Raw genomic sequence first — 26,688 nt, 5'->3', positions numbered from 1 at the left:
AGTCAATTCTACTTTTCTTTCTACATCACTTTCGCTTTCTGGCTCCTCGCGTACCGGAGCAATGCTGCAAGGTTTGGATTGCCAACACCAGATGGGAATGTTTAAATTCAATCAAAAGCTGTTTTCAGTTACATTAAAATATATCTATTAATAGGAAGCTCTGTAAAACCTGTAAAAAAATTATTTTACAAAACCTATATTTTGGGCCTAACCCGCCCACATCCGATAATATCCCTTTAATCTCAACAAGCCCGCTAGGCCTTAACCCTACCAACACTTAGGCACATACGTTTAAAGCCTCCTAGAGCCAGCTGAAATCAAGCTACACATGGAGTTACACACGTATAGCCCTTTATTAAATGTGATACTAAAATATTGCATGGAATTTGCTTGTACTACATTTGAGGCTTTAAGGAAACAAAAAATAAAATTGTTCTTCCCATGGCTTTTTAACACAGTACAGTCTTTTGATAGTCGTTCTCGGTGCTTATTGCCAGGGTCTGTACATTATACAATGCAGTGATCACATGGTGTAAATGATTTTCAATTCAAAATCTAAATACACTCTGGATTTATCAGAATGGTGACTCAAGCTCATATGAAAGAGGTTCACCAGTGCCATAAAATAGGATGTGAAAAGACCACTGATTTGATAATATGGCATTTGGGGAGGCAAAATCATGCTGGAGTTGCCAAGGCATTTACTGTATGTGTGTGAGGACAGATGAGCTGACTGATTTAAACATGGGGCCTCCTTCACTATCATACAGGGAGGGACCCAGTATTTGAGGAGTGGCTGCCAAGGTGATCAAATGACATGAGCAATTAAAACCTGTCGCATGGGGGACATGAGGCCATTGTGTCCAGCCCTGATGACACATGTCTGCAGCACGCGGACATGACAGCTCAGTGGTTTGCACATTGGCCTGCTAAACCCAGGGTTGTGCGGTCAAGCCTTGAAGGGGCCATTTAGGGATCTGGGGCAAAAACCTGCCTGGGGATTGGCCCTGATTCGAGCAGGGGGTTGGGCTAGATCCCTCCCGAGGTCCCGTCCAACCCTGAGATTCTGTGAGTCTCTACCCTATGGTGGGGGGGACCCCAGTGGGGGCCCAGGCCTGACATGACACCCCTCCCCCCACCCCGGCTGCTCGGGGAGCTGCTTTGCAGCCTGGCGGGGCTCCCGCTCCTGCCAAGCGGGGCGGGGAGGTGCCGGGCCGGGCCGGGGAGGGAGCAGCCGCGTCACCACCCCAGCCCGGGGCGGATTTGCAGCGCGATCCTCCCACTTCCCCCACGCGATCATCCCTCGACCGCCCGGCCCGGGAGGCGGCTCCGGGCAGCCCGCAGCAGCCGCCGCCGCGCCGCGCCGCGCCGGGAAAAGTTTGTTGGCGAGAGTTTGGGGCGCGCCATGGAGGCGCTGCGGTCGGCGGGCAGGGCCATCATCCGGAGCCCCAGCGCCGCCAAGCAGTCCTGGGGCAGCGGCAAGCACAAGAGTGAGTCCCCGGGCGGGGAGCTGGGGCGGGAGCGGGGTGCTTAGCCCGGGGGGGCGGCTAGTCCCTCCCCAGGCCCGGGGCAGCGCCCGGCGCTGCGCTCTGCTGGGCCGGCCCCTGGCCCGGGGCAGTGCCCGGCGCTGCGCTCTGCTGGGCCGGAGCCTGGCCCGGGGCAGCGCCCGGCGCTGCGCTCCTCTGGGCCGGGGCAGTGCCCGGCGCTGCGCTCTGCTGGGCCGGAGCCTGGCCCGGGGCAGTGCCCGGCGCTGCGCTCTGCTGGGCCGGAGCCTGGCCCGGGGCAGTGCCCGGCGCTGCGCTCTGCTGGGCCGGACCCTGGCCCGGGGCAGTGCCCGGCGCTGCGCTTTGCTGGGCCGGCCCGGGGCAGTGCCCGGCGCTGCGCTCTGCTGGGCCGGGGCAGTGCCCGGCGCTGCGCTCTGCTGGGCCGGCCCCTGGCCCGGGGCAGCCGGGAACAGGGTTTGCTCCTCCCCGAGTGACCTGCTTTGCTTTGGGAGCGCGCCCGGCTGGCGGTCCCGGGAGCCGCTTCCTGTTGCTGGCCGGCCGAGAGCAGGCAGGGGTGGGAGCCCGCTGGGGTGGGGCCGGGACCGGCTTCCCCAGGCCGGTTCTCATGCCGAAATGTTGCTGACCTGGGGGACGGTGACCCCCTGTGCTCCCCCCCCTCCCCGGCTGTATCTGTATCCAGCCTCGGCTCTTCTCTCCAGCCATACAGTGAAATCCCTCCTCGGCTCCCTCCCTTCTCAGTTGAGCAGAGAGGGGCCAGCCCAGAGCACTCCCGAAAACCCCACCACACCCCAGTGCGGATGTATTGTTCTGACCCCGGCCCTACCCTCTGGGGGAGCAGGTTGGGGCCTGGCTTGTGCTGCCTTCTGGTTTGGACAGTCCAGAGCCCTGTCTGCAAATGGAAGAATAGTGAAAATGTTCTTAGCTCACAGCTGAATGAGCAAGTATGAAGAGAAGAATGAGGGGGGATTTGATAGCTGCTTTCAACTACCTGAAAGGGGGTTCCAAAGAGGATGGAGCTAGACTGTTCTCAGTGGTACCAGGTGACAGAACAAGGAGTAATGGTCTCAAGTTGCAGTGGGGGAGGTTTAGGTTGGATATTAGGAAACACTTTTTCACTAGAAGGACGGTGATGCACTGGAATGGGTTACCTAGGGAGGTGGTGGAATCTCCTTCCTTAGAGGTTTTTAAGGTCAGGCTTGACAAAGCCCTGGCTGGGGTGATTTAGTTGGGGATTGGTCCTGCTTTGAGCAGGGGGTTGGACTAGATGAGCTCCTGAGGTCCCTTCCAATCCTGATATTCTATGATTCTAAGTAGGACGATGTACAACGGGGTTAATAGTTACTTAAGGTCTCCGCAGAGTGAATGAGGCCACTGTGTGTGTTGCTTCTAGTGATTGATAATGAGATGGTGGCTAAGCAAGGAATTCCTCTTCCTCGCACCTGGAGTTACAGCGCCATCTTTTAGGGATCGCTGCGCTGTCTAGGTGAGGTTATGGGCCTGCCTGGATGTCTTGAGCCAATTTAGTGCGTCGCGGTCCGCTTACCTGCAAGCTCCACCCAACTCCATAGCTCTGCTGTCAGACTGTTCCTACCAGGGATCGCTGACTTGACTTCCTTTAGGAAGGAATGTACGTTTCTCAGCGCCCTAAATGAGCCCTTCTCTACCCCAAATCTTGCCTTTTGCAGACCAACCACCCTACTTGCCCTGTGGCTTGACAGCTTTGGGATTGTTGTCCTTGACCCTGGAATGTCCGGGTTTTCTTTCCTTTTGTGCAAAAGGAAACTCCAAGCAAACAAAAGTTGCTGCATTCCCCGGAGAAGAATGGAGTGTAATGAGACCACACAATGCTCTTGCCTGCTGAGCAATTTACACATCTTAATGTGGTGTGTCATAGTAGACATGCATTAGTCTGGTGGCCGCATGTGTTCTCTCTAAGCCTGCCCTCCATTGTGGCAGATGTTAGCCCTGCACTCCTCTTAGTCAGTCTGGATTCTTCTTCTCCTTCTTGTCCCATCACTGGTGGATCTCAAAGGGTGCCGGGTTCATGGAAAGGGTTAAAGTTCTGCAGTAGGATTTTTTGCTTTGGTTTAGTTTGTACTTTACCCAGAGTCAAATCAGTGGTTAACTTGTAACTTTGGTTTTATTAGCTGGCTTAAAAATATGCTACACCCAGGATACCAGTTTGAAAAATCAAGCACTGCAGTAAGATTTTTTTTTACATTCCATCCAGCTGGGTACTAGATTCTTGAGCTTTGGACAGTAGCTGTAACTTGCATTCATTCAAAGGCTGCTGGGCACCTGCCATGTACACACAGAGCCCTGGTTCCTTTCCCTGCTCCCACACAATAATGAAAGGGTTTGAAGTGGACTTTTTTCCATTTTCTTCCCCTTCTTAGTTGTTTTTAGCACTGTTATGATACTCCTGCCTGCCTGGCCTCTCAACCTTGGTGGGATCTCTGACTCCTCTCCCAGCATCTAAACCCTGTGTGTTCTCTCTCTCTCTCTCTCCCCCTCTTCTCTGCTGCAGCTTGGATGGGAGTATGAGATATTAATTTTCTGCCATGGGTGGTATATCCTTCTCCCCATCTCCATCCCTTCAGTGTGTCCAGAATGCTGCCCCCAGGATCACCTTAAGCTCCTGTCCCTTGCATCTTTGCATTGGTTCAATCAGATCAAGCTTCTTGTCTTCACTTTCTAAAGCAGCTGCTCTCTGATCTCATTTTCTCCCACGGGATGTCCCCGCCTCTCTGTTCCACCCAAGATTCTCCGACTGGTTCTTTTGTCTCCTTCACCCACTCCTAACTCCATGTCCCAAGGCTGGGAACAGCCTCCTGCTCAACATTCTCTAAGAGCTGGTCCGATCCTCCAGGCTGCCTTCCTCCATAAGGCCAAAAGTGTGACTGCTCCCCTTCTGGTTCTGACTCACCGTGGTGCATATGCACAGACCTGTCCATTGATAGGATCCTGGACTAACCTGGCATTTTTCTGTCTCCTTAAAAGCTCTGTGAAGAAACACATGGGAGGAGATAAGTGGGGTTTTCGCTAAGTGCTCTTGCCAGAGGTGCAATACCAGCAGGTGTGCAGGAAAGCCCAAGATCCCAGCATACCAAAGTGCACTAATCCAGTTTTTAGAATGAAGTATTTTCCTTTGCCAGCTTTCGCTCTGCCAGTAAAAACCCCTAGTGTCTGGAGACTTCACTACATGGTGGTAAGATCAAACTGCTTGATTTTCACTAATCCGCTGAGATTCACTCCAGGTTTTTTTTGCCTCTTTTAAGGATTAAGAGGCTGGTATCTCTGGATCTGAAATGACCGCACTGCTGCCGGAGTGCTGTCTCGGCACTCTGCAGGAATCCTAAGCAGGAGTTTAACTCTGCGGTAGGTGCTTTGGCACTGGGCTGAAACTTGGTACAGAGTCTGCAGAGAGTGGCGGGGTGGGATTTTTCTGACACGTACCCAGCTAGAGAGTTTAAAAAGCAAACCAGATTTTGGTCTTAGACTGAAGCCGTTCAGACTCCACTATTAAATTGTCTTAAACAAGCTTGTGAATTGCATGAGAATTATTGCGTGCTGAGTAAATATGAATGAAAAGCAGGAGTCGCTGTCAGTTGGCGCGAAGACATCTGCTGTGTAAATGTAGCGGTGATTCCGGGTAAATGCATACTGACCTCTTGCAGAAAGGGCTCTCGGTTACGAGCATATTTGATTGCATTGGACTTACTAAGGCTTTGAGTGTGTATATATGTTATCTAGCTTTAAATTTGTGCCCCCACCCCACCCCCCTGCCCTCAAAATGAACGTAATGATAAAGCTCTTTTTGGAATGGGGACTTGTGAAAATCTAATCTTGGAATCCATGTGGAGGCTCCCAGATGGAAAAGGTTTCTGGTCTGAACAAATCTATTCCCCACACCCCTACCACCACTCCCTTCCTTGCTCCATCTCTCACACACACTGGCCGTGCTCTCACACTCACACCTACCACCACGCACACTCTCTCACGCTTTTGCTGGAAGCAGCTGTGAGACTAGTAACCCCAAGCCGTCATCCCCAGGGGCACATCCAGTGAACTCCAAATGCTCCAGGGAACTGTCACCTTGAAATATTTGCAGATGTCAAGACTGAAGAAAAGTTTCTGCACGTGGCAAATGCGAACAACAGCGAGCCGTGCTTGAGGGGAAGTGGGGGCGGGGGGGAGCAATGTGCGTGCAGACTGTGGCTGGCTTGTGAATTGAAAATGTTTGTTTGAGGTGCCCGTGAACTGTGTGCGCTCCTGAGATGGGGGAGGAACGTCAGAGCAAGCCACTCTGCCCATCCCCCTCCCAAACCAAAGCATAAACCACCATGAGCTTTGCAGCCCCTTTCAGGTCTGCCTCTCTCAACGTTGAGCAACTGCAATTTGATTGTGATTCTTGATCTAAATCCGTTCGCGAGCCGTGCGCCATAGAGCTAACCCACGGGGTGCTTGGTACTGTATGATTGACGGTCTCCGCCATCCCGCTGCGCCAGCCGAGGAGGGGTGAGCTGGTGAAGGGCTGGTCATCCAAGCCAGGGGAGCAGTGGGCACTTCCCGACGTTATCCCCAGGGTGTGGGGGAAGCTGGGCTCTTCTTTTCGCCCCAGGAGGTCTTGGGAGTCCTAGAGGGAAATCCAGGGGAGGGAACAGTTTTGGTGAAGTTGATAGAGAGCAGCGTCATGGCTCCTGCCAATGCTCAGAATGATCCTCGCTCTGACAGTTGCTCCTTGCTGGACTACAAACCATCTTCCTCTCCGAGTATTTCCTCGGCGCTTCCTTCCTAACCAAGCACCTCTGAAAGTGTCAGTGTTCAGACTTCCCTACTGGGGGCGCTGAGTCAAAGTGGGACCTGAGGATCCTCTCCCTTGGCCTCCCATTCCCCCTCAAAACCCTTGCTCTCAGCCTGAATATGCAACACACAGAACAAGATTACTTAGATGCTTTAATGCCCAAGTAACGTTACGCAGTTGCCTCCATGCAGTGCTTGCCACCCCCCCCCTCGCATACAAGCACAATGCAGCTTCAGGAGCGGGCTGAGGCCTTCGTTGCACTCAGTGCTGGAAATGGAAAGGCCCCACCTCACTCTTCACGCCCCTGCTTGTGTAGCAAGTGTGGTCAACTCACCATTTTATCGTGAGCCTCTTAACCTCCTCTTCCCCTCCCACCCCCCAATCAAATGTTAAGCCCCAGTTCCTGGAGCCCTGTGATTATGTGAACCTTAGATTTACCTTCTTTAAAAACCGGTTTCTAGCCCTCCTGGTTCAGAAGTTCAAAAAGGTGACCCCCCCCCGACCCCTTCCTCCCCAGACCCCCTCCTGCCCCCGCCGAGGCTCAAAACCCAGAAGGCAAACTTAAAAAAATAATATAAAGAAACCAAACAACCTTTCATGATCTGTGTGTTTGGGGTTGGCAACTTACATACCAGGTCTCTGATAGCAGAGGGTGGCTAGTAAACTTGCAGTGATGCTTCAGGTGGCTTTAAAAGAAATAGTCTCCTTTCAAAAGACATGCCTTCCAACGATGACCTCATGGCAGAGATTGTCCGCCTGCTTCACACGCTCTAATACTTACCTGTTCACGGTCTCCGTGCTGGGAAGTGCTGTACACATCAGTCTGGAGCCAGTCAGTTCGCATTTGCACTTTACGCCCGGGGCAGGAGGGTTGAGTGGAAGAGAGGTGGGGCAGAAGTTGTGGCTTGTTGAAAGCCACAGAGGAAGTCATCACAAGAGCAGCAGATCGAACAAACAAGAGGTGCCTGGCTTGGAACCTGGTGCTCTCTTCTCCAGCTCCTAGAGCTCCTTCCGCTGCTTGTAAAGTGCTCTGAGGCTGAAAAGCACTGTGGGACCATAACAGGCACGTCTGCCCCTCCTGAGCAGAGCTTGAGCTGTGTTGCAAGAGTCGTACTGCTACACCTTCACTTACTTTGGAATCGCAGGGGTGGGAAGCCAAGGAAATCAGTGGCACTGAAAGAGTCTCTGATGCTGACAAAATTCAGCCCTTTTTTGCATCGTGTCTGTAAACAGATGGTACCAAGTTACACAAAGCATCTGGCTTGTCCTTGGTTCCCCGCTGAACTTTGGGAGCGGGTCATCCGCACAGCCACAAGGGGGGGGGGGGACTTTATAATAAACAACCCCTGGCTAAAAATAGCATCCCCTGGTACAGCGGCTGCTGAGACTCAGGCTAGGCAAGCAAAATAGATTCTTTCCGTGCCCTGCTTTCTGGGTGAGTGTATCGAGTCCGAGTGCCAGAACCCCACTGGTGCTGGGAAACAACAGGACTTAGGCTGTTTCCACTGCAGTTCAGCCCCTGCTCTGGCCAATTGCGTTCTGCCCCTGTGAACCGGACCGGGGCTGTCCAGTCTAGTGGATAAACAGGGTTAGGAGTCAGACTCTGGTGTCCAGCCGGGCTCTCTCCAGTGCCCCGGGGTTGAGCGTGCTGGCTGTATGGCTCGCTTGGAACCAGGACTCGGGTTCCCAGAAATCCCAGTCTGGGCGAGGTTTCTCTGCTTCTCCAGTGGCTGGGAGTAGATAGGGCCATGAAAGACACCAGAATCCTGCTATGCACTTGTGTGTTCAAAAGGCTTCAGTGCTGCTGCGGCTCACTCCTCTTTCCTGTCCCTTGCCTGCCTTCAGGGTAGGCCTGCAGTGCCTCTCCTAGGCTGATTGGCCCAGCGGTGCATAGAAACAGCCCCCCCTTGATACCACTATCCTCAACTATTCAGGAATATGGGGCATTATCCATCTGCTCATCAGGGCAGAGCAGATGGGCACAGTGCGGGGATGACATGATTCATGCTGCTTACCAAAGCACGGCTGGTAGGTCAGATCCAAAACCTCCCTGACTTGTCACTGAAGTTCCACAATCTGGAGGAATGCAGGAGGTGGTGTAATATATCGCCAATGCAGCCGTAGTCTCTACAGTCCGCTCACCTGTTCTGGCCACAGCTGATGGCTTCTGTGCATCTCCTTGCAAAGCAAAACCGCTGCCAAAGCAAGGATTTGTCCGGCTCAGATGGACTTGCATGTTCTCCCCCAAATGGCGAATCCTGACGTGCTGTATCACATTCAGTGGCTGCTGCCAACGCTCGGCAAACCTTGAAACAGGGAGTAGTTGGACAGACTCGGGTGGAATCTCTATCTGCTGCCTCCCCCTTACTTGCTTGCTGTTGCAGAAGGAGGGTGCCCTGTTCTCCGGAAAATGAGGATTCCTACGTGGCGTGTCATATGTACATTTCTACATTTTCATATATATACAATATATATGAAAATGTAGAAAAAAATCCAAAATATTTAATAATTTCAATTGGTAGTCTGTTTAACAGTGCGATTAAAACTGCAATTAATCGTGATTAATTTTTTTGAGTTAATTGCATGAGTTAACTGCGATTGACAACCCTACTATTCATATGTAAACAAATGAGTGACTTTACCCTTGAATCTTCAGACAGCCTGAAACATCTTCTGTTTCAACGGGGGTGTTTCTCTGAAACCAAATGATGTCAGTATTAGCACTGTTGTGTTCCCTGATCTGATGAAGTGGGTTCTAGCCCGCGAAAGCTTATGCCCAAATACATTTGTTAGTTTCTAAGGTGCCGCAAGGACTCCTCGTTGTTTTTGATCACGTTGTGTTCATCCCGGGGTGCCAGAAGACAGTGTCCCCGCTAACTGCTCCACAGATGGAACTACACACTTGTTTGATGGCCGATTCACGGTCCCCAGGAATGAATGTCTATTCACTTTCATATTGAATTCAACAAAACCCTAAATTCTAATGATCTGATTCTGCTGTAGCCCTTCCAGTGCACTGCAGAACAGATCTTGACAGTGTTGTGCAAGGGTAGTCGATTCTCTTTTTTTGTCAAGGTCCAAATTTTTTGGTCAGGGTCCAGATTCCAGAGAAAATAAGTAAATAAAAAGATTTTGGGATCCATTGAAAAGCACCTGGAGGTCTGGCTTTGGCCTGCGGTCTGCCAATTGACTACTGCTGATGTAGTGCATAGATTTCAAAGCGCTTTACGGAGCTTGCAGCCTCCACCCCTCCAGGCTAATCTGCACCATGAAACTGACCCTGGCTCCACACCCTGGCAGTGGAGGTTCCTCTCCACAACCAGTCAGAGCCCTGAATGAGACGTGCTCCGGGATGTGTGAGTCACCAGGGTAACCGCTCCCATCAGAGTGAAGTCACCCTCTGGTTTAGGATTACATGGCGGTGTTCTCTGCTGCCGGGGAATTACCTGCTGTGGAGAGCACCTGCAGCTCTGCTCAGCTGAGGGGGCAGGGGTGGAGAGGTGAGGTTGTGGCCTTGTGACCCTGCCGTCCTAAAGCACTGGAGGCGTGGCAGGGGTTTGCTCCGTCCTGATTCATACAGTACATCTATGCTGCATGAGTGGAGCTAGCAGTGAAAACAGGCTGTATCTACTCTGTGGTGTGCAGCTCTGGACAGAGGGCTTTGGCGCCGACGTAACGTACGTACCCACAGGGTTCGGGTGTCTGCACCCGAGTCTCCTAAGCGGAGTCCTGCTAGCTACGCTGTCTGTACCTGCACTGTTTGAGCGTGTGGTGTATATATTTGACATGCTGCCACCAGGAGTGAGCAGTGACGTGCCCTTAGCGTGCTCTGCCTGCTAGCATGGCTGGCCTGTACCCACACGCTGCCAGATGCTCACTTGCATCTGAGGGGAGCAAAGCTCACTTGGAGAACTTGGAATGGGCCCCATGGGGGCTGGAATGGACTGACTTGAAGACTTTTATTGTAGCTGCCACTACTGGGAAAGGGAGCGTGGGGATGTGATGCAGTTTGAGAAAGGTGGATGTGGGGGAGAGTAGCACCCGGGACACCTTTGCTGAACAATATTACTTGCTGACGAGGTGGGTGATGGTGTTGTGCCATCTGTGGACAGCTACAACGCACAGAGCACCCTGCACACCCGTCTCAGCACGGCTGATCTGACAGTGCTGCAGTATCTATTGGGTTTCCAGGAAATGGGGCGGGCGAGCCCGCCCCATGCTAACGGAACCCCCCCCAGCCTAAGGGGAGGTGCCACAGAGCCTCAGAAACCCACTAATTGCGGGGGACAACTAATAAAAGAACAGGGACAGGAGTGCGGTCAAAGGGTCATAAGAAGGGAGCCTGACGGTGACACCGAGCAGAGAACCCCGGACAGCGCCCACTGCTCCTCGAAGGCGTCAAGGGAGCCAGCGGACGCCGCCCAGAGGAACTCCGCCCGGAGACGTGAGCGGACTAAGGATCGGAAACAAGCCCCACAGTCGCAGGAGTCTCCATTGGCCAACCGCCTCTCCCTGGTCGCGTAGATGGCCATTTTTGCCAGGGCGAGGAGGAGGTTGACCAGGAGGTCCCGCGACTTCGTGGGGCCACGGATAGGGAGTGCATGGAGAAGGAGGTGTGGGGAAAAGTGCAGCCAGAAACGCAATAGGAGATTAGTGAGGAGCCGGTAGAGGGGCTGCAGCCTGGCGCACTCTATGTAAATGTGCGCCAGGGTCTCCCTCACGCCGCAGAAGGGGCAGGTGTCTGGGACAGGGGTAAACCGCGCCAAGTACACGCCCGTACTCACGGCCCCGTGGAGGAGCCGCCAACTGATATCCCCGACGGGCCTCGGGACCAGGGTGGAGTACAGGCTGGCCCACCGGGGCTCCTCACCCTCCAGAGGTAGCAGGAGGTCCCGCCACGGAAGAAGCAGTCGGACCTTTAATGTAACTTTCCCGGAGAAGGCTCATTGGTCTCTCTGAAATGAGCTCCAGACCCATAGAGGTTTGGAGGCTGGTTAATGCTGCTGCCTCTGCAGCTAGATGAGGTGGAAAAGGCCGAAGGCCCCTGGGCAGCGTTCCCTGGGCGATGATTTGAAAGCGTAACATGGGCCCCTGCTACACAATAGCAGAACCACTAACCTTTCTTCACTGGCTTCCTTCTCCCGCAGTGAGATCCCTGCATTAAGCCTCTGCAGTCTGCTGTAAACGCCTCCTTGCCAGCATGCGGACACTCACTCCAGTGGGGATAGGACAAGACCCATCTCTTCCACCAGAACAGCCGTGCCATAGCCCCCATCCTTTGGTGCCCTCTTTCGTGCCTTCCGTAGATAGGAGTGAAAACAGCCTCCCATGCTCCTAGCAGCTTCCCTGGGAATTTCTCTGGGGGGCAGAGACCGTGTCTCTAGTTATAAGTAAAGCCTTGTGAAAAATTAAATGCGTGCACCAGAGCTGGCCCCCAATGAACTGGTTAGGTAGGATATGTGCGCCACTGCCCCTACTGGTGTGAAATGGAATTGCTCGACTTAGTCTGGTGTTGCTGGAAGAGGAATTTCCTTTACTCCTGGTGGCAGGGGCCTGCCCCTGAGCAGGAGGCTCCGAGTTCTGTCCCCGAGGCTCTGATGAATTCTAGTGCGGGTCTTGGACACCGATGAACTAGATCGGGGTAGCAGCAACCTATGGCGCGCGTGCCAAAGGCGGCTCACCAGCTGATTTTTCAGTGGCACTCACGCTGGTCACCGGTCCGGGGGGCTCTGCGTTTTAATGTAATTTTAAATGAAGCTTCTTAAACATTTTAAAAACCTTATTTACTTTACTTACAACAATAGTTTAGTTATATGTTATAGGAAGAGACCTTCTAAAAATGTTAAAATGTATGACTGGCATGCGAAACCTTAAAGTAGAGTGAATAAATGAAGACTCGGCACAGCACTGCTGAAAGGTTGCCGGCCCCTGAACTAGATGCATTTAGTCTTGGTACGACTGAAGTGCCGAGACTTCTCCTTTAGCATCCAGGTCTCCGTTCCAGTCCTGCTCCCCCTCTTCAGTGCCACAATATGCCTCTTCTAAAATCACTAGCTACGGGGGTGATAAATTGGTGTTTCCGTGCTGTGATCCATCCTACCCACTCGCTCATCAGGGGTCCCCCACCTCGCACAGCAGTAGGAAACTGGAGAAGTCTAGGACAATTATCTTGCCACTAGAGATGTTCTGTGCCTGGGGGAGGAAGCCATGTGAGGCCTTTTGGGAGACAACAAAACCTGATCTGTTCAGATTGTCGTCAAACAATAGCCTGCACGAGCCTCTATTCTGGTCTCTCTGCTGCTAAGACATGTACATGATTGCTGTATTGACACAATCTCTCCCTGCTCTTTCAAAACAGGGGGTTGGATCCTCTGCTTGTGTCGCTCCATTGAGTCCAATGGAGTTGCACCAGTTTATAGCCGCTGTGTGGATTAACCCCAGCTGAGGATCTGGCTTGGAATGTTTAAATGCTATTGTGCAAGCTTCCTGTCTCCCCGTGCCTAGCAGAGCTCAGTGAAGCGTGCATCGTGGGGCGGGGTTCGCTCTGACTGACATCAGTTAGTCCAGCTCCACAGGAATAGCCAGTGTGCGCAGAAGGGGCTGCCACTGAGCAGTTCCTGTTCACCGTGTGAAGCCAGGCTCTCCGGCTTGGGAGCTGCCTGGTGGGGTTTCAGGGGGTTCTCCACACTAGCCGCAGGGTGAGCTGTACTGGCCTGCCTGAGAATGTGCATTCCTTGGGCCTGCACTCTTCTTGCAGGCTAAGCAGTGGTTCTCAGCCAGGGGTACGTGTACCCCTGGGGGGGCACAGAGATCTTCTAGGGCCGGGGTGGGCAAACTTTTTGGCCCAAGGGCCACATCGGGGTTGCAAAACTGTATGGAGGGCCGGGTAGGGAAGGCTGTGCCTCCCCAAACAGCCTGGCCCCCGCCCCCTATCCTCCCCTCCCACTTCCCGCCCCCTGACTGCCCCCTCAGAGCCCTTCAGCCCATCCAACTCCCCCTGCTCCTTGTCCCCTGACCGCCCCCTCCTGGGACCCCTCACCCCCCATCCTACCCCCCCTGCTCCCTGACTGCCCCAGCCCCTGGGATTCTCCCGCTTGTCCAACCCCCCCACCCCCTCCCCCGAGAACCTCCACCCCACCCTCCTGTCCCCTGAGTGCCCCCGGGACCCCCTGCCCCTTATCCAACCCCCCTGCCCCCTTACCATGCCACTCAGAGCAGCCCAGCTAGTTGCCTAGGTTTATAACCGGCAACATTAAAAAAACCCCAGCAAAGTCAGTACAAATTAAAATTTCCTACAGACAATGACTGAGATGTAAGTACAATATTTATATTCCAATTGATGTATTTTATAACCTGTGGTCAAAATGAGTCAGCGCGTTTTCAGCAATAGCGAGCTGGCACAGTTTTGTATGTTTATGTCTGATTTTATAAGCCAGTAGTTTTAAGTGAGGTGAAACTTTTGGGGAGGGGGAGGTTTGCAAGACCTCCTGAAAGGGGTACGGTGGTCTGGAAAGGTAGAGAGCCACTGGGCTACGGGATGGGGTGGCGAAACGGGAGATAAGTGAGTGCAAAGAACAATCCTTTCCCCTCCGTATCGGATGCAGAAGTGCGCTCGCGCTCTCGCTTTCTCACGGGGGGTGGAGCTAAGACAGCTGGTGCAGTTCAGTTATTAGCAGCCGCATACTCTCCCTTTGGGCGATCGGACTCCAACTCTGTGCATGGGCTTGGGCTCAGCTGCACTCTAACATGTGCCTACACCCCCCGCCCCCCGTCTGCCCTGAGGGTGGGGGCAGCAGTGAGCAAAGTAACCCCGTTTTAAGTCTGGCCGTTGGGGTGTGTTTGGACTGAAACACCTCGATGGTCTTTTTCTTGGCTTGTGCTGTTAAAAGCCGCACGGCTCCAGAGACTTGTAAGGTAACGTTGGCACTGGCACAACTTTTGCTAATTCATAATCCATTTAGCAGTTAATTAAAGGGGATTGGCTGGTCCTAAAGGAGCTTGGTTCAGGAGCACACAGGGAAGGTGTGATCCGTTGGGATGGCTGCAGAATGGTATGTGCTAGTTAGTCCTCTCTGGTGACTCCACCGCCTGGCACACTCCTCTGGTTAGATCACCAGCTGCAGCAAACGGAGGTGTGTCGGGGGGGAAGGGGTGGCTTTAAATAAACTTACTCCTAGCAACTTGGCTCTCATGAGGAAACTTTTGATCCAGAGCCTGAGGACTTGGCCACAGGACAGTGCTTAAAGGAGGCAAATTGGGCAGGGGTAACTTTATTTTTTTTTCCCCCTGTGGAGGACGGGTGTTCATGGCCATATTGCTGAGCATCCTGCTCCAGAATGTATCCCCAGTTCTGTTGTGGGGCTGTTGCCGCTCATTTGCTGAACTGCGTGAGGCAAAACCAGATGAGCTGTAGGGTCTTGTCTTCTCCCTTCAGTGGGAGATCAGGCTGAGTCTCTCTCCACCGAGGTCATGCACCGGCCTTGGGAGTCTTTCTTCCTGGCCTGGATGTCTCCCTTCAAGCTGGGTTTCTCTGAAGTCTTCACTGAGGGCAGAGTAGCATTGTCCTACCTGAACAATGCTCAGATACGTCTTGTGCAGCGATACCACAGTGACGGGGCAGTAGGAGAGATGATCATGGAAGTACTTTCGGTAGCTAGCGCTCTCTCAAATACCTCCAAGCCGCGACAGTTGTGTAGCGGCATTCTGTGGCCCCCTCTGACCCCTGGGCAAAAGTATGTGAGATGCGGATGAGCCAGTTGCCCGCATCCCCTTGCAGCATTTTCATGCTTAATGAAATCACTCGTCCAGTCCTCGTACGCTTGAGACTAAAGATCTTTGCTGTTCCTCAGAGCTACCAGAAAATTGGACCGACACCAGAGAGACTCTACTGGAGGGAATGCTCTTCAACCTAAAGTACATGGGCATGACGTTGGTGGAACAGCCCAAAGGAGAAGACCTCTCAGCAGCTGCTGTCAAAAGAATTGTGGCCATGGTGAGTGTCATCAGGGTTCTAAGTGACTCTGACTCCTAACAAAGGGGATCCCTGCAACTCTCTGCAAAACCAAACAACGCAGACGCTTCTCTCCCCGGTGTTGAAGCAAATGATTCTTCAACACTCGTCCTAGGCGTAAATGCTTCCTATACGCACCCCTTTCCCGGGGTTTTGCGGAAGAAGCCAGGAGATGATGGGGCACCCAGAAGGACTGTGGGGTTTAGGTGGAATAAAACATGGTATATGATCTCTCTCTAGTGCAGGGGTTCTCAAACTTCATTGCACTGTGACCCCCTTAAAATTACTACACGACCCTGGGAAGGGGGACTGAAGACCGACCCCCTCTGCTCCAGGTGGGGGGCCAAATCCGAAGCCTGGGACCCGCCCCCCACCGCAGGGGAAGGGGCGAAGCCAAAGCTTGAGGGCTTCAGCCCTGGGCAGTGGGGCTCAGACTTCCGGCTTCAGCCCCCCAGCAAGTGTGACGCCAGCCTTGGCAACCCCATTAAAACAGGGTTACCACCTACTTTGGGGTCCCGACCCACAGTTTGAGAACGGTTGCCCTAGCGCTTTGTCCAGTCTAGCTAGAACTCTCTCACATGGGCGTACTGGGTCCTCCTTATAGGAAGAAAAGGCCTTGAATGGTGATTGCTGTGTCTGTAGCTATGGTTAACCCTTAATCACGGCTGTCACACGCTGTTCTAGGAAAACTTCAGGGTTGTCAGTAGATATCGCAGGGAGAGACTCTAGTATTGTGGGTACCTTGCTGAGGTAAATGTTGCCAAATCTTGACTACTTAATGGTGCCACCACTCTAAAAGCAGCCTATATACTCTTCCTGTCAAACTCTGTCTCCCCAGAGATGGGTTAGTGGACCTCTGGTATGGGAATTCCCAGTCCCCATATGGCTGTGTTGGATGCAGTGGCATTGGAACAGTTTTTATAGGGGAGGAGGGCGGCTGCTGAAAGCCATTGAACCAAACTGTAAACCCTGTGTGTGATTGGAAACGCTTCAAGCCAGGGGGTGCTGCCACCCCTCCAGCCCCTCTGGTTCTAGCATCCCTGGTTGAATGGGCTTCTCTGAGCTTTACGATCCAGAGGGGGATTGGCAGGGACCAGCACAATCCATGCAGCCCTTTCCTGGCCACTGAAAAGGCAATTAGTCTCCCGTGCAACTGACTGATACTTCTTTAATTTCACCAGCGCAGTACAGCTACCGATTGTTAAATATTTAACACCGCAACTTACTTAGGAGTCCATCCTTATTCACCACTCGTGCTACAGCAGATGAATGCGTCTTTAGACACTTTTATAAAATGGAATGAGGCAAAGATTCGGTCGCATGGTTAATCCGCATAAAACCAAACGTGGTGGCCAAATGCTTCAGGCAGTGAGTAGTATCTTCCTGACATGGGCTGAACTTCAAGGGAGGTGAAACAGGCAGGGGAGGGGATATGACTCCTGGGAAACGAGATATGTTAACAAATTCCTCCCTCCCACTCTGAATTCTGGGATGGATTCTGACTCCTGCAGCCACATGAAAACCTAGGGGCAAAGCCTCTGCTAGCATCATGGGCTCTGCAGACTTCAGTAAAGCGAAGCAAATTTGCACCAGCTGAGCATCTGGCCCTAAAGCTCATGGGAGTGTTGCTAAACCTATATTGCAGTTGGCTGTGTACCTCGTGGCAGAGACTGGGCAGTGGGGCCCTCCCCCTCTCGAAGCTTTGGGGCGGGCACTGCTCACTTCTCTGCTCCAGGATCTCTGGCTTCTCCCAATAGCGCATGGCTCTTGCAAAAATGTCTGCTTACAAAGTACTGTGAAGTTGCCTGTCTCCATGAAACTGACTTTCATCGGTCTCACTTGGGTGCCTACTAACTCTTGGGTTGCTAGTCGTGCTGTGTCCGGGATCTCGCGTGATCGTTGCTGTGGTGGGTGGAAGCTCATCCCCTTGGCTAGAGGACTCTGGGTGTGCGCCCAGAGAAAGTCTCCTTGTAAGTACAACTCTCCTTGAGGCTCTTAACTGAGGGACGGTGCTGGGGTGTGAGGGCCTGGAACCTGCTGCGCTGCTGTCGGCACTTTGAAGTGGTGCCGGCCTGATGACTTTCCTGGCAGGTGGGGAGATGCCCCAACCTGTACTCAACAGGAGAGCTGAGGTTCTCTTCACTGAGCTGCAGCTGGCTGAATGTAGCCTGGGGCCAATCTAATGCTTTTTATCCTCTGCTGGCCTCTGTGAACTTAATTGACTATCTTGAAGGGCAGTTAAAATTCAAAGAAAACGTGAACTTGCAAGTGCCGCTAAATGTGTGAGTGATACAAAGTTAGAGCATCGGGCCCGGAGAGGGGGTTAGAGGTGGTTTTGGCAACAGTCCATTGCTCTTTGATGTCCAAGCCTGTTGTGTCTAGTGTCCAGCCATTCGTCCCTCTAATGCTGAGTAACGATGTGGGAAACAAACTGTGTGGCAAATCTAGTGTTGCAACAGCAGACTTCCTCTGTCTGGACTCCACTGTGGCCAAGCTAGTACTCTGCAGGAGCAGCCTGGCTGGCCCGCAAAGCAGCAGCTGGCAAAGGGCCCACTCCTGCAATATCTGGAGTATACAAGTGCTACATGCACTGGGCTGGCCCACAAATTTGGGAGGAGGTAAGCATCATTCCTTTGTTAGAAGAAGCAGGGAGGTGGCGGACTGGAGCTTGCTGATGCCAACTCTTGTAGTACAGGATGGCATTAAAGCCCCAGCTCCTGGAGTCATGTGATTATTCGAGACTCTGCTTACTCTTCCTAGTGAACATTTCTAGACCTTGTGTTAGCAGAGAAGAGCTTGAAAATGGGACCCCAGTGTGCCCTAGAGACTCAAACCAGAAATCAATGAAATGTATTTTTTAAAATCACGATTTTGGGGGATGGGCGGCAGCCTGACTAGGATTTGTGAATGCCTGGGATTGGCCGTGCTGTGAAATACTGAAGGCCACTTCTGGAACAGCGTCTGCCAGCTTGAGCAATGGCTCCTGAGCTGTAGCTGCTCTTGTCGCTATGCTGCTTCCTTAAATCTGACAGGCCTTGTCAGCCCTCACGAGCCAGTGAACAGCGAAGTCGAAGTAGACGCTGCAGAGGCTGTAGGCGAGCCTGTTCAAACAAAGCTTAGGGGATCAGTCTAACTCCATTGCATGTCACCCCTCTCTTGGTGGCTAATGTGTAGCCTGAGAGCTCTGGCGTTTCCTTGGATGTCAGACTAAAAACGAAACCTCTGCAGAACTTGGCAAATTCTGCAGGAGCCCAGTTGATCTCTGCCAAGAACTACACCCATGTCGGGCATGTAGCCTTCAGACACTAATCAGTACAGTAAAGTCCCTCAGGGACTGTGGACACAGTATCAAAGCATGTTATGGGGGGTGCATGCTTAGTACCAGCATAAATCGGTGCTTCAGCAAAGGTACCATTTTAATATTCCTTGACTTTAGCAAAGCTTTTGATACAGACTCCCACAGTATTCTTGCCAGCAAGTTAAAGTAGTATGGGCCGGATGAATGGACTACTGTATAAAGGTGGATAGAAAGCTGGCTAGATCGTCAGGCTCAACAGGTTGTGATCAACAGCTCCATGTCTAGTTGGCAGCCGGTATCAAGCGGAGTGCCCCAAGGGTCGGTCCTGGGGCCGGTTTTGTTCAATATCTTCATTAATGATCTGGAGGATGGCATGAATTGCACCCTCAGCAAGTTTGCAGATGACACTAAACTGGGAGGAGTGGTAGATACGCTGGAGGGTAGGGATAGGATACAGAGGGGCCTAGACAAATTAGAGGATTGGGGCAAAAGAAACCTGATGAGGTTCAACAAGGACAAGTGCAGAGTCCTGCACTTAGGACGGAAGAATCCCATGCACTGCTACAGACTAGGGACCGAATGGCCAGCCAGCAGTTCTGCAGAAAAGGACCTAGGGGTAACAGTGGATGAGAAGCTGGATATGAGTCAACAGTGTGAACCTTGTTGCCAAGAAGGCTCACGGCATTTTGGGCTGTATAAGTAGGGGCATTGCCAGCAGATCGAGGGATGTGATCATTTCCCCTCTATTCGACGTTGGTGAGGCCTCCTCTGGAGTCCCGTGTCCAGTTCTGGGCCCCACACTACAAGAAGGATGTGGAAAAATGGGAAAGAGTCCAATGGAGGGCCACAAAAATGATTAGGGGGCTGGAGCACATGACTTATGAGGAGAGGCTGAGGGAACTGGGATTGTTTAGTCTGCAGAAGAGAAGAATGAGGGGGGATTTGATAGCTGCTTTCAACTACCTGAAAGGGGGTTCCAAAGAGGATGGAGCTAGACTGTTCTCAGTGGTACCAGATGACAGAACAAGGATCAATGGTCTCAAGTTGCAGTGGGGGAGGTTTAGGTTGGATATTAGGAAAAACTTTTTCACTAGGAGGGTGGTGAAGCACTGGAATGGATTACCTAGGGAGGTGGTGGAATCTCCTTCCTTAGAGGTTTTTACGGTCAGGCTTGACAAAGCCCTGGTTGGGATGATTTAGTTGGGGGTTGGTCCTGCTTTGAGCAGGGGGTTGGACTAGATACCTCCTGAGGTCCCTTCCAACCCTGATATTCTATGAAGGGCTTATTGTACCTGATTCAGTCTCTGATAGTAACAAGTGCCATTAATTTGTCTATTAAACAATACACATCTAGAGTGAATAATTCGCCACCATGATATAACTTTGGATGTAACCATGCTAAATACCTGTAAATCTATTTGCTTTTCCTTTCCAAAGGCTAAAGCAAGTGGCAAGAAACTGCAGAAAGTTACCCTGAAGGTATCACCCAGAGGGATTATCCTAAATGACAGCGGAACTAACGAATTGATAGAAAACGTCTCAATATACAGGTATGTTACTGGAGACACTTCAGCATGTAAAGCAGGAGTGGGCAAACTACGGCCTGGGGGCTGCGTCCGGCCCTTCAGACATTTTAATCCAGCCCCCAAGCTCCCGCCGGGGAGCAGGGTTGGGGGCTTGCCCCACTCTGTGCGTACTGTGGCTTTGTGCGGCCCCTGGAAGCAGTGGCACATTTCTTTTCCCCCCCCCCCCCCGGCTCCTATACGTAGGGGCAGCCAAGGAACTCCGCACGTTGCTCCCAACCTAAGCTCCACCCCCACAGCTCTCATTGGCAGGGACCCACGGCCAATGGGAGATGCAGGGGCAGCGCCTGCGGACGGGGCAGCGCACAGAGCCACTTGGCTGCATCTCCGCATAGGAGCCAGAGGGGGGATATGCCGCTGCTTCTGGGAGCTGCTTGAGGTAAGCGCTGCCTGGAGACCGCACCCCTGACCCCCTCCCATGCCCACACCCTCACCCCCTGCCCCTGCCCTGATCCCCCTCCTGCCCTCCAAACCCCTTGGTCCCAGCCCGGCGCACCCTCCTGATCCCCAAACCCTCATCCCCAGTCCCACCCCAGAACCCTCACCCCACCTCCACACCCCTGCCCGGAGCCCCCTCCCACACCCTGAACTCCTCATGTCTGGCCCCACCCCGGAGCCCGCATTTCCAGTCGAAGTCCTCACCCCCTCCCGCACCCCAAGCCCCAATTCCGTGAGCATTCATGGCCCGCCATACAATTTCCAGACCCAGATATGGCCCTCAGGCCAAAATGTTTGCCCACCCCTGGTGTAAACGCATGGAGCCCAAACCTGTTCCTGTTCGAACTGATGGGAGTATTAGCCCTGGCTTCAGAGCCCATAGTCTGGTGCGAGGTCAGGGAGAGAGACTGCGTCAGGCTCCAGTCATCACCTGTACTGGAGGCTGACCACATCCTTACGAATCTGTTCTTGAAAGCAAAGATCGAAAGCCGAGGCTACGCGGGGAGAGGGGAACGAGTGAACACCAGCCACCATGAGAATCCAAAGGGAAACCGTCTGTCTAGTGCAATAAACGGAGCCAAGAAAGGGGGAAGGATAAGGAAAAACTCTGCAAAATACAAAGCACGTAGTTCCTTTAGATTGGTGACCCCGACTGTAGAATGCGCCCCGTCCACGGGGCGTCTGCTAGTGTTGTGGAATCAGACGCACGCGAGTACCGCAGGGCCAAGAGCGCCTGAGACTGGGAAAAGGTAACGGAGGCGCCTCCTGGAGAGGAGGGTTGGAATGTTTGAGACGCCCTCTAGCTCCGTCCCGCCCGAAGCGATCGCTTCAGTGTCGTGCGGTGAGCTCTGACAAACGGCAGCGGTCAGATGTGGTTCGCGTCAGATTTCAGCTGGGTCTCCTGTGTGGAAAAGGGGGACGATCCGCCCGGGAATGGAGGGTGGTGACTTACACGGCCCGGTTTCCTCTCCAGGCTCTGCCTGACCCTCCGCGAATACTTTCTTTCCCTCCGTTTGAGCCTAAGTCCCAGTAACGACTCATCCCCTTGACTGGGTAGCGCCCAGAGATTCCAGGTGGGATCGGCGCCTCATTGTGGTAGGCAGGGAGGGCACACGCAGTCCTTGCCCTGGTGGGCTTTCAGCCTCCCTGACAAGAGGCCAACCACTGAATGGAGCCTGGAGGCTGAACTCTCCTCTTTACCCTAGAGAGACCAGCAGGGCCTGAGACACACCGCGGTGGGCAGGCTGCTGTGATGTGGCTGGAGGATTTTGGCTTCCAGCGTTAACAGTTCAGCTCCTCCCGGGAGCCCGAACTCGCTCTGAAGCGGGCAAGAGGCCGACTACATTTAAGGCAGCTTCACAGACCTCAGGCTTCCGACGTTAGGTGTCGAAAGTGGTTCCGAGGTTAAAACCAGTGGGCCAGCTACGGCAAGAGGCCGATAAGCAGGGAATGGCAGGAGATTTCCCAGGCGTTAATCCGGCTCCGTGGTTAAATGCAGCCCCTTTAAAGCTCCATCTAGGGATGCTGGTGTACTTAGCCAGCTGGATCTTCCTGCTTCGAAGGGGTCAGCTCTAACTCTCTTTCCCCTACCATGGCTTAGATTCAGGGCCTGACCCACCCGGCAGTGCTAAGGACCAGGATGAGGAATTAAGTCAGCAAAGCTGTACAGCCTGTTGTGCAGGAGATCGGACTAGATGATCACAATGGTCTCTTATGTTGTTATAATCTAATATGGCGGGAGGGAGAGGGGGGCAGATTTTCCCATACTTGCCTACTGTGGGGTTCTTACACCTTCCTCTGAGCATCTGGTGTGGTCACAGTCAGACTGGGTACTAGAGTAGATGGATCCAGGTATGATCCAGTCTGATGACTCCTGTGTTCCATGCCTCCTTCCATCCTCCCCTGTCTTGGAGTATTGTTGTACGTCTCCTCCCCCCGGCCCATACTGGAATACAGGGTAGTGGCATTTTGCATTGCCTAGTGGTCAGTTCATAGGAGGCCTTTGGATCACTGAGGGTCTGGACAAAACCATTGACCTTGCTTGCTCTGCACAGTCAACTGTCATGTTAAAACGCATGAGAGTGGAGTTCCTTCTGCAATCTTCTCTCTCAGTAGGCCCCCTCACAATTAAAAGTTAACAGCTGCAGACCTGGCATCCAATTCTGCTCTCTTAATCACTCCAGATTAATCCTGATCTACTGAAATCAGTGGAACTATGCCACGGGGGAGGGCAAGAGGTGGGGAAACAAGTGACTGCAGACCTGAGGTCTGAATAGTTCTGCCTTGAATTCAGCTTGGACACTTGAACAGGGAACGGTGAAGCTGTCCCTTCCAGTCCATGTTTATACAAAGGTTTGCTCTGAGTTGACTGAAGTCTGCGTGTCTTAAGGCAGCTGACAACATCAGAGGCAGCTCTGTAAAACAATACCACTTTGGCTGAAGGAATAACTTTCCCTAAAGGAGGGAGGGTTGATGTGCATGAATTTAATTTTCTCTTGCAAGCTTTCTTTTATTGCCCAAAGTAATTTCTCCCACCATGTGCCGGGTCATGCTCGAACCAACAGCTGTGGTCTCTGGAGCACTCCCCCTCAAACCTGGAACTTTTATCAGGCAAACTCAGACGTCACTGGCAGAAACTGTAATCTCTTCACAACTCTGCTCAGGCAGGCATCCTAACGGACTCGCTGCAGCTTAAAACGCAGCCCCCTGTGACGCTGTAGGTGGTGTTCAGACTCGCCCCTTTGTGTGTGGTGAGTTGCCTTCCAGTTACAAAACCGATTAACTTCAGAGGCTGGTGTGAATGACCCTGCCGTTGAAAACGAACGATGATTGTACATGGCGGTGAACAGTGGGGGTTGCTGTGAAGCAGGGGGTGGGTGGATGTGTGTGTGTGAGACACACGCACCCATGAGGTTTTGCTGCAGTTTTCAGAAAGGCCGACCTGGCTGCTTTGAAAGCAAATGACAGAGGGGAATAAGCCTGAAGTGCCTCATACAAAGTATGACACCGCTTGGCAAGGCAAAATGTAGGCCAATGAGCAACAGGAACCTGGTGCACGAAAAGAAATGAAATGAAAGTGTAAATAAATCTGGACTGTGGCTTTTTAAGTCTGTCTGGGAAATGAGATGCACTTGCCCCTTCCTAGAGGACAGTCGTGCGAGCGAGGGCTGAATGGAGAAACTGGTGCTGTGAGACGATTAACCACGGGCCCCCCCTTGCTTCCTCTAATCCTCTTCAGGGTTTCCTTAGAACCTGTGTTGTGGGGAGGGCACATCCTCGGTGGCCTGCTAGATTAAATTACTGACCGTTGCATGTGCCCCTTGCAGTGCATTTCAGTGACTCAGCTGCCACGTGCCGCAGTGGCACTCACTGACGTAAGATGGGTGTAGCTGATTCCTGTGTGAATAGCGGCACGGGGGGCGGGCGGGGGAGTGGTGGGAAGGAAACGCTCCGAATTCTGAGGATCCTGCCCCCCCGAAGCTACACAGGCACATTTCTAGTCTGCTCACCTGGCCAGTGCTGGTCAAAGGGCACCTTGCTTGCTGGCCAAAACCTTGTGCAGAAATGCAAAGGGCTGCCTGCCCGGCTCAGCCCCTCAGAGGGAATGTCCCTCAAACCGCAGGCTGAGTGAATTCCCCATGGCCCACTGAGTTCAAGGATGCCTGCAGCTGCTAGAGCAGATCTCCTGGAGTTTGAGGCTCATCCTTTCAGACAGACTTTCCCGGTCCCCGACCTCTGCTTCTCTCTCTGACTGAAGCGCACACAGGGGAGCTTCTGGAGTAATTTGTGATGCTGGAACAACTTGGGCTCTCTCCTTGCTGAGAAGAGAATATCCCTGAGATTGTCCTGACTGCAAAGTGTCTCTTGCCCAGCTCAAAAACTAGCACATCACAAAACCCAGGCAAATAGCTTCTTTCCCTTGAGCACAGGTAAAGGCTCCCATTCAGAGGCTGTAACCCCACCAAATGCATCATTCAGTGTCTGGCTCTGCTCCCCTTCCGTCCCGCTTTGCTGCCTTCACAGTTGTGGTTCTGAAGCCTAAAATGTCTTCATGCAGGCCAAGAGTTTCCCCAATCTCCAACCGGGGCCTCTTAGAACGTGGTGGTATTCATGCTCCCTCTGTGTCTGCCATGCTGAATCTGACCTTCAGCCTGCTAGGTCGGAGTTCAGTGCGCGAGCTGGTGTCCTCCCCACCCTGCTATGAGCCAATTGTCTAACTGTCCCTCGCTCTGACTTTCAGGATCTCTTACTGCACTGCAGACAAGAGCCACGATAAAGTGTTTGCCTACATTGCTCAGAGCCAGCACAACGAGAATCTGGAGTGTCACGCTTTCCTCTGCCCCAAACGGAAACTGGTCAGTAGAAAGTCCGTACGGCTGTTACCAGAGCGGTGGGCAGGGTTCAGTGCTTCCTAAGCTCCTCGGGGCAGGGACCTTGCTTACGGATCGAAGGGCCTGATCCGGCCAACTGCTCTGCCTGTAGGTATTGGCGTCCCTATTGCAGACACGGCTCGGGGCTGTCGGCCGCACTGCGTCTCCAGAAGCACAGTACAGCCCGAGCATATCGTAGGATGTAGTGAGGCTAAATCAACCTTCATACATGCTGGTGGGAGGGGCAGATCTAATCTATTACGTCGCTTTGGTGCTGATGTTGGGAGGAACTTTTAAATTCCTTGCTGGGTTTGACTTTGAGGTGCTGAGAACCCGCAACTTCGTCTGTTTTCCTATGGGAGCGCCGTGATCTCAGCTAGTCTAACCACTAGGCTGCATGCCCCATGGGGTGAGGACCCATCTCCCTTTCTCAGAAGGGAGAGTCCCCTATTAAAGAGGCAAAATGCAGAGTAAAAAATGACAGTTGAGCCTGAAAATTTACTTGAAGGCCCTGATCCCATGAATACTTCAGTGTGTTTAGCCTGACTGAAGTCAATGGGACTTGGTCGCATGCTTAAAGATAAGCAGAATTGAAGCTTCTAATAATCAGGCTGGGTAGGAAGGGGGCCTTTATCTTAAAGGGAGGGAGAAGAGTAGCATTTGCTAAACTGTCTCCAACCCCTCCCGCCTGCCGAAATTCTCTTGCCTCTTCCTCGCTTAATGAAATGCCAGGCAGCATCATTTCTGCATTGTCCCTAGTTCCCCATGGCTGCAGTAAGACTGTAGGTGTGTTTGGTGAGGTGACCATTGCAGCCAGAATACTGGATTCTTCCATGGGTGGGAAAGAATTTAAAAAAGGAGAGGGGTGTGTGTGTGTGTGTGTGTTCCCTGCTCCTGCTTCACCTCAACTGTGTGTGTGTGTGTGTGTGTGTGTGTGCCCTGCTCCTGCTTCACCTCAACTGTGTGTGTGTGTGTGTGTGTGCCCTGCTCCTGCTTCACCTCAACTGTGTGTGTGTGTGTGTGTGTGTTCGTTCCCTGCTCCTGCTTCACCTCAACTGTGTGTGTGTGTGTGTGTGTGTGTCCTGCTTCACCTCAACGTTCCCCCCTGCTTTGTGGCTCACTGTTGAAGAGCTCTCTGTCTCTCACTATCGAAGCCCGTGATACGTTTGTTAATATACTTGATGGCAAATTTAGCCCCATTGCGCTGTAAGTGACGCACGGCGTGAAACACGAGGGCGTAACGCTTACTAAGGAGAATCGCCAGAGCTGGGGAATAGCCGCCCGTTTTTGTTCTGAGCAGAAGAGTTGGGGTTTTTTTGTTTGGTTTCTCTCCCTCCCTTCTGCTCCCCCCTTCCCCCCCCCGGCTCAATGTATCGCACAAGGGGGGAGCTCTTCTGAGCTGGGACAGCGTGGGCCAAGGCCCAGCACTTAAGAGTTGGCAAGGGAGAGAAATGGGTCACTGGGCATAAGCTGTGAGTGGGTGTAGAGAGCGATTAGATCTCCTCCACTCACACAATGGGGAGGCAGGGACTGATGTGCCAGAGAGACCTTGCAGTGGAGATGTGAATGAGTCGAGGGGGGCTGGGCTTAGAGTGTGTGTGCTAGGAAACCGGGGGTGTCCTCCTCTGCCTGCTCTGGTAGGATGGGGGGACCAGACCTATGCCTACCCCAGACACAGAG

The 26,688-nt window shown here is 52.8% G+C and overlaps 1 protein-coding gene across 11 annotated transcripts in view; it reads left to right on the top strand.

Moving 5' to 3' along the window:
- The first annotated feature begins 1,121 nt into the window (after positions 1 to 1,121).
- Positions 1,122 to 26,688, top strand: part of LDLRAP1 (low density lipoprotein receptor adaptor protein 1) — a 60,761-nt gene continuing 35,194 nt past the window's right edge. For 2 of the 11 annotated variants that reach the window (XM_044997566.1, XM_044997565.1), the window contains exons 1-4: positions 1,253 to 1,490; positions 15,159 to 15,301; positions 20,055 to 20,167; positions 24,879 to 24,993. In XM_044997566.1, the coding sequence (XP_044853501.1) occupies positions 1,406 to 1,490; positions 15,159 to 15,301; positions 20,055 to 20,167; positions 24,879 to 24,993 (456 nt within the window). In that variant the 5' untranslated portion in view covers positions 1,253 to 1,405. Of the gene's footprint in view, positions 1,491 to 15,158; positions 15,302 to 20,054; positions 20,168 to 24,878; positions 24,994 to 26,688 lie in introns of all 11 variants that reach the window. The other 9 variants (XR_006575042.1, XR_006575041.1, XM_044997563.1 and 6 more) reach the window with 8 other exon arrangements.

This window comes from Mauremys mutica, chromosome 23 (genome assembly GCF_020497125.1).
Source record: "Mauremys mutica isolate MM-2020 ecotype Southern chromosome 23, ASM2049712v1, whole genome shotgun sequence".
Classification (NCBI taxonomy): Eukaryota; Metazoa; Chordata; order Testudines; family Geoemydidae; genus Mauremys; species Mauremys mutica.
The sequence above is the reverse complement of the archived record's forward strand: the minus strand, read 5'-3'. Positions and strand labels throughout refer to the sequence as shown.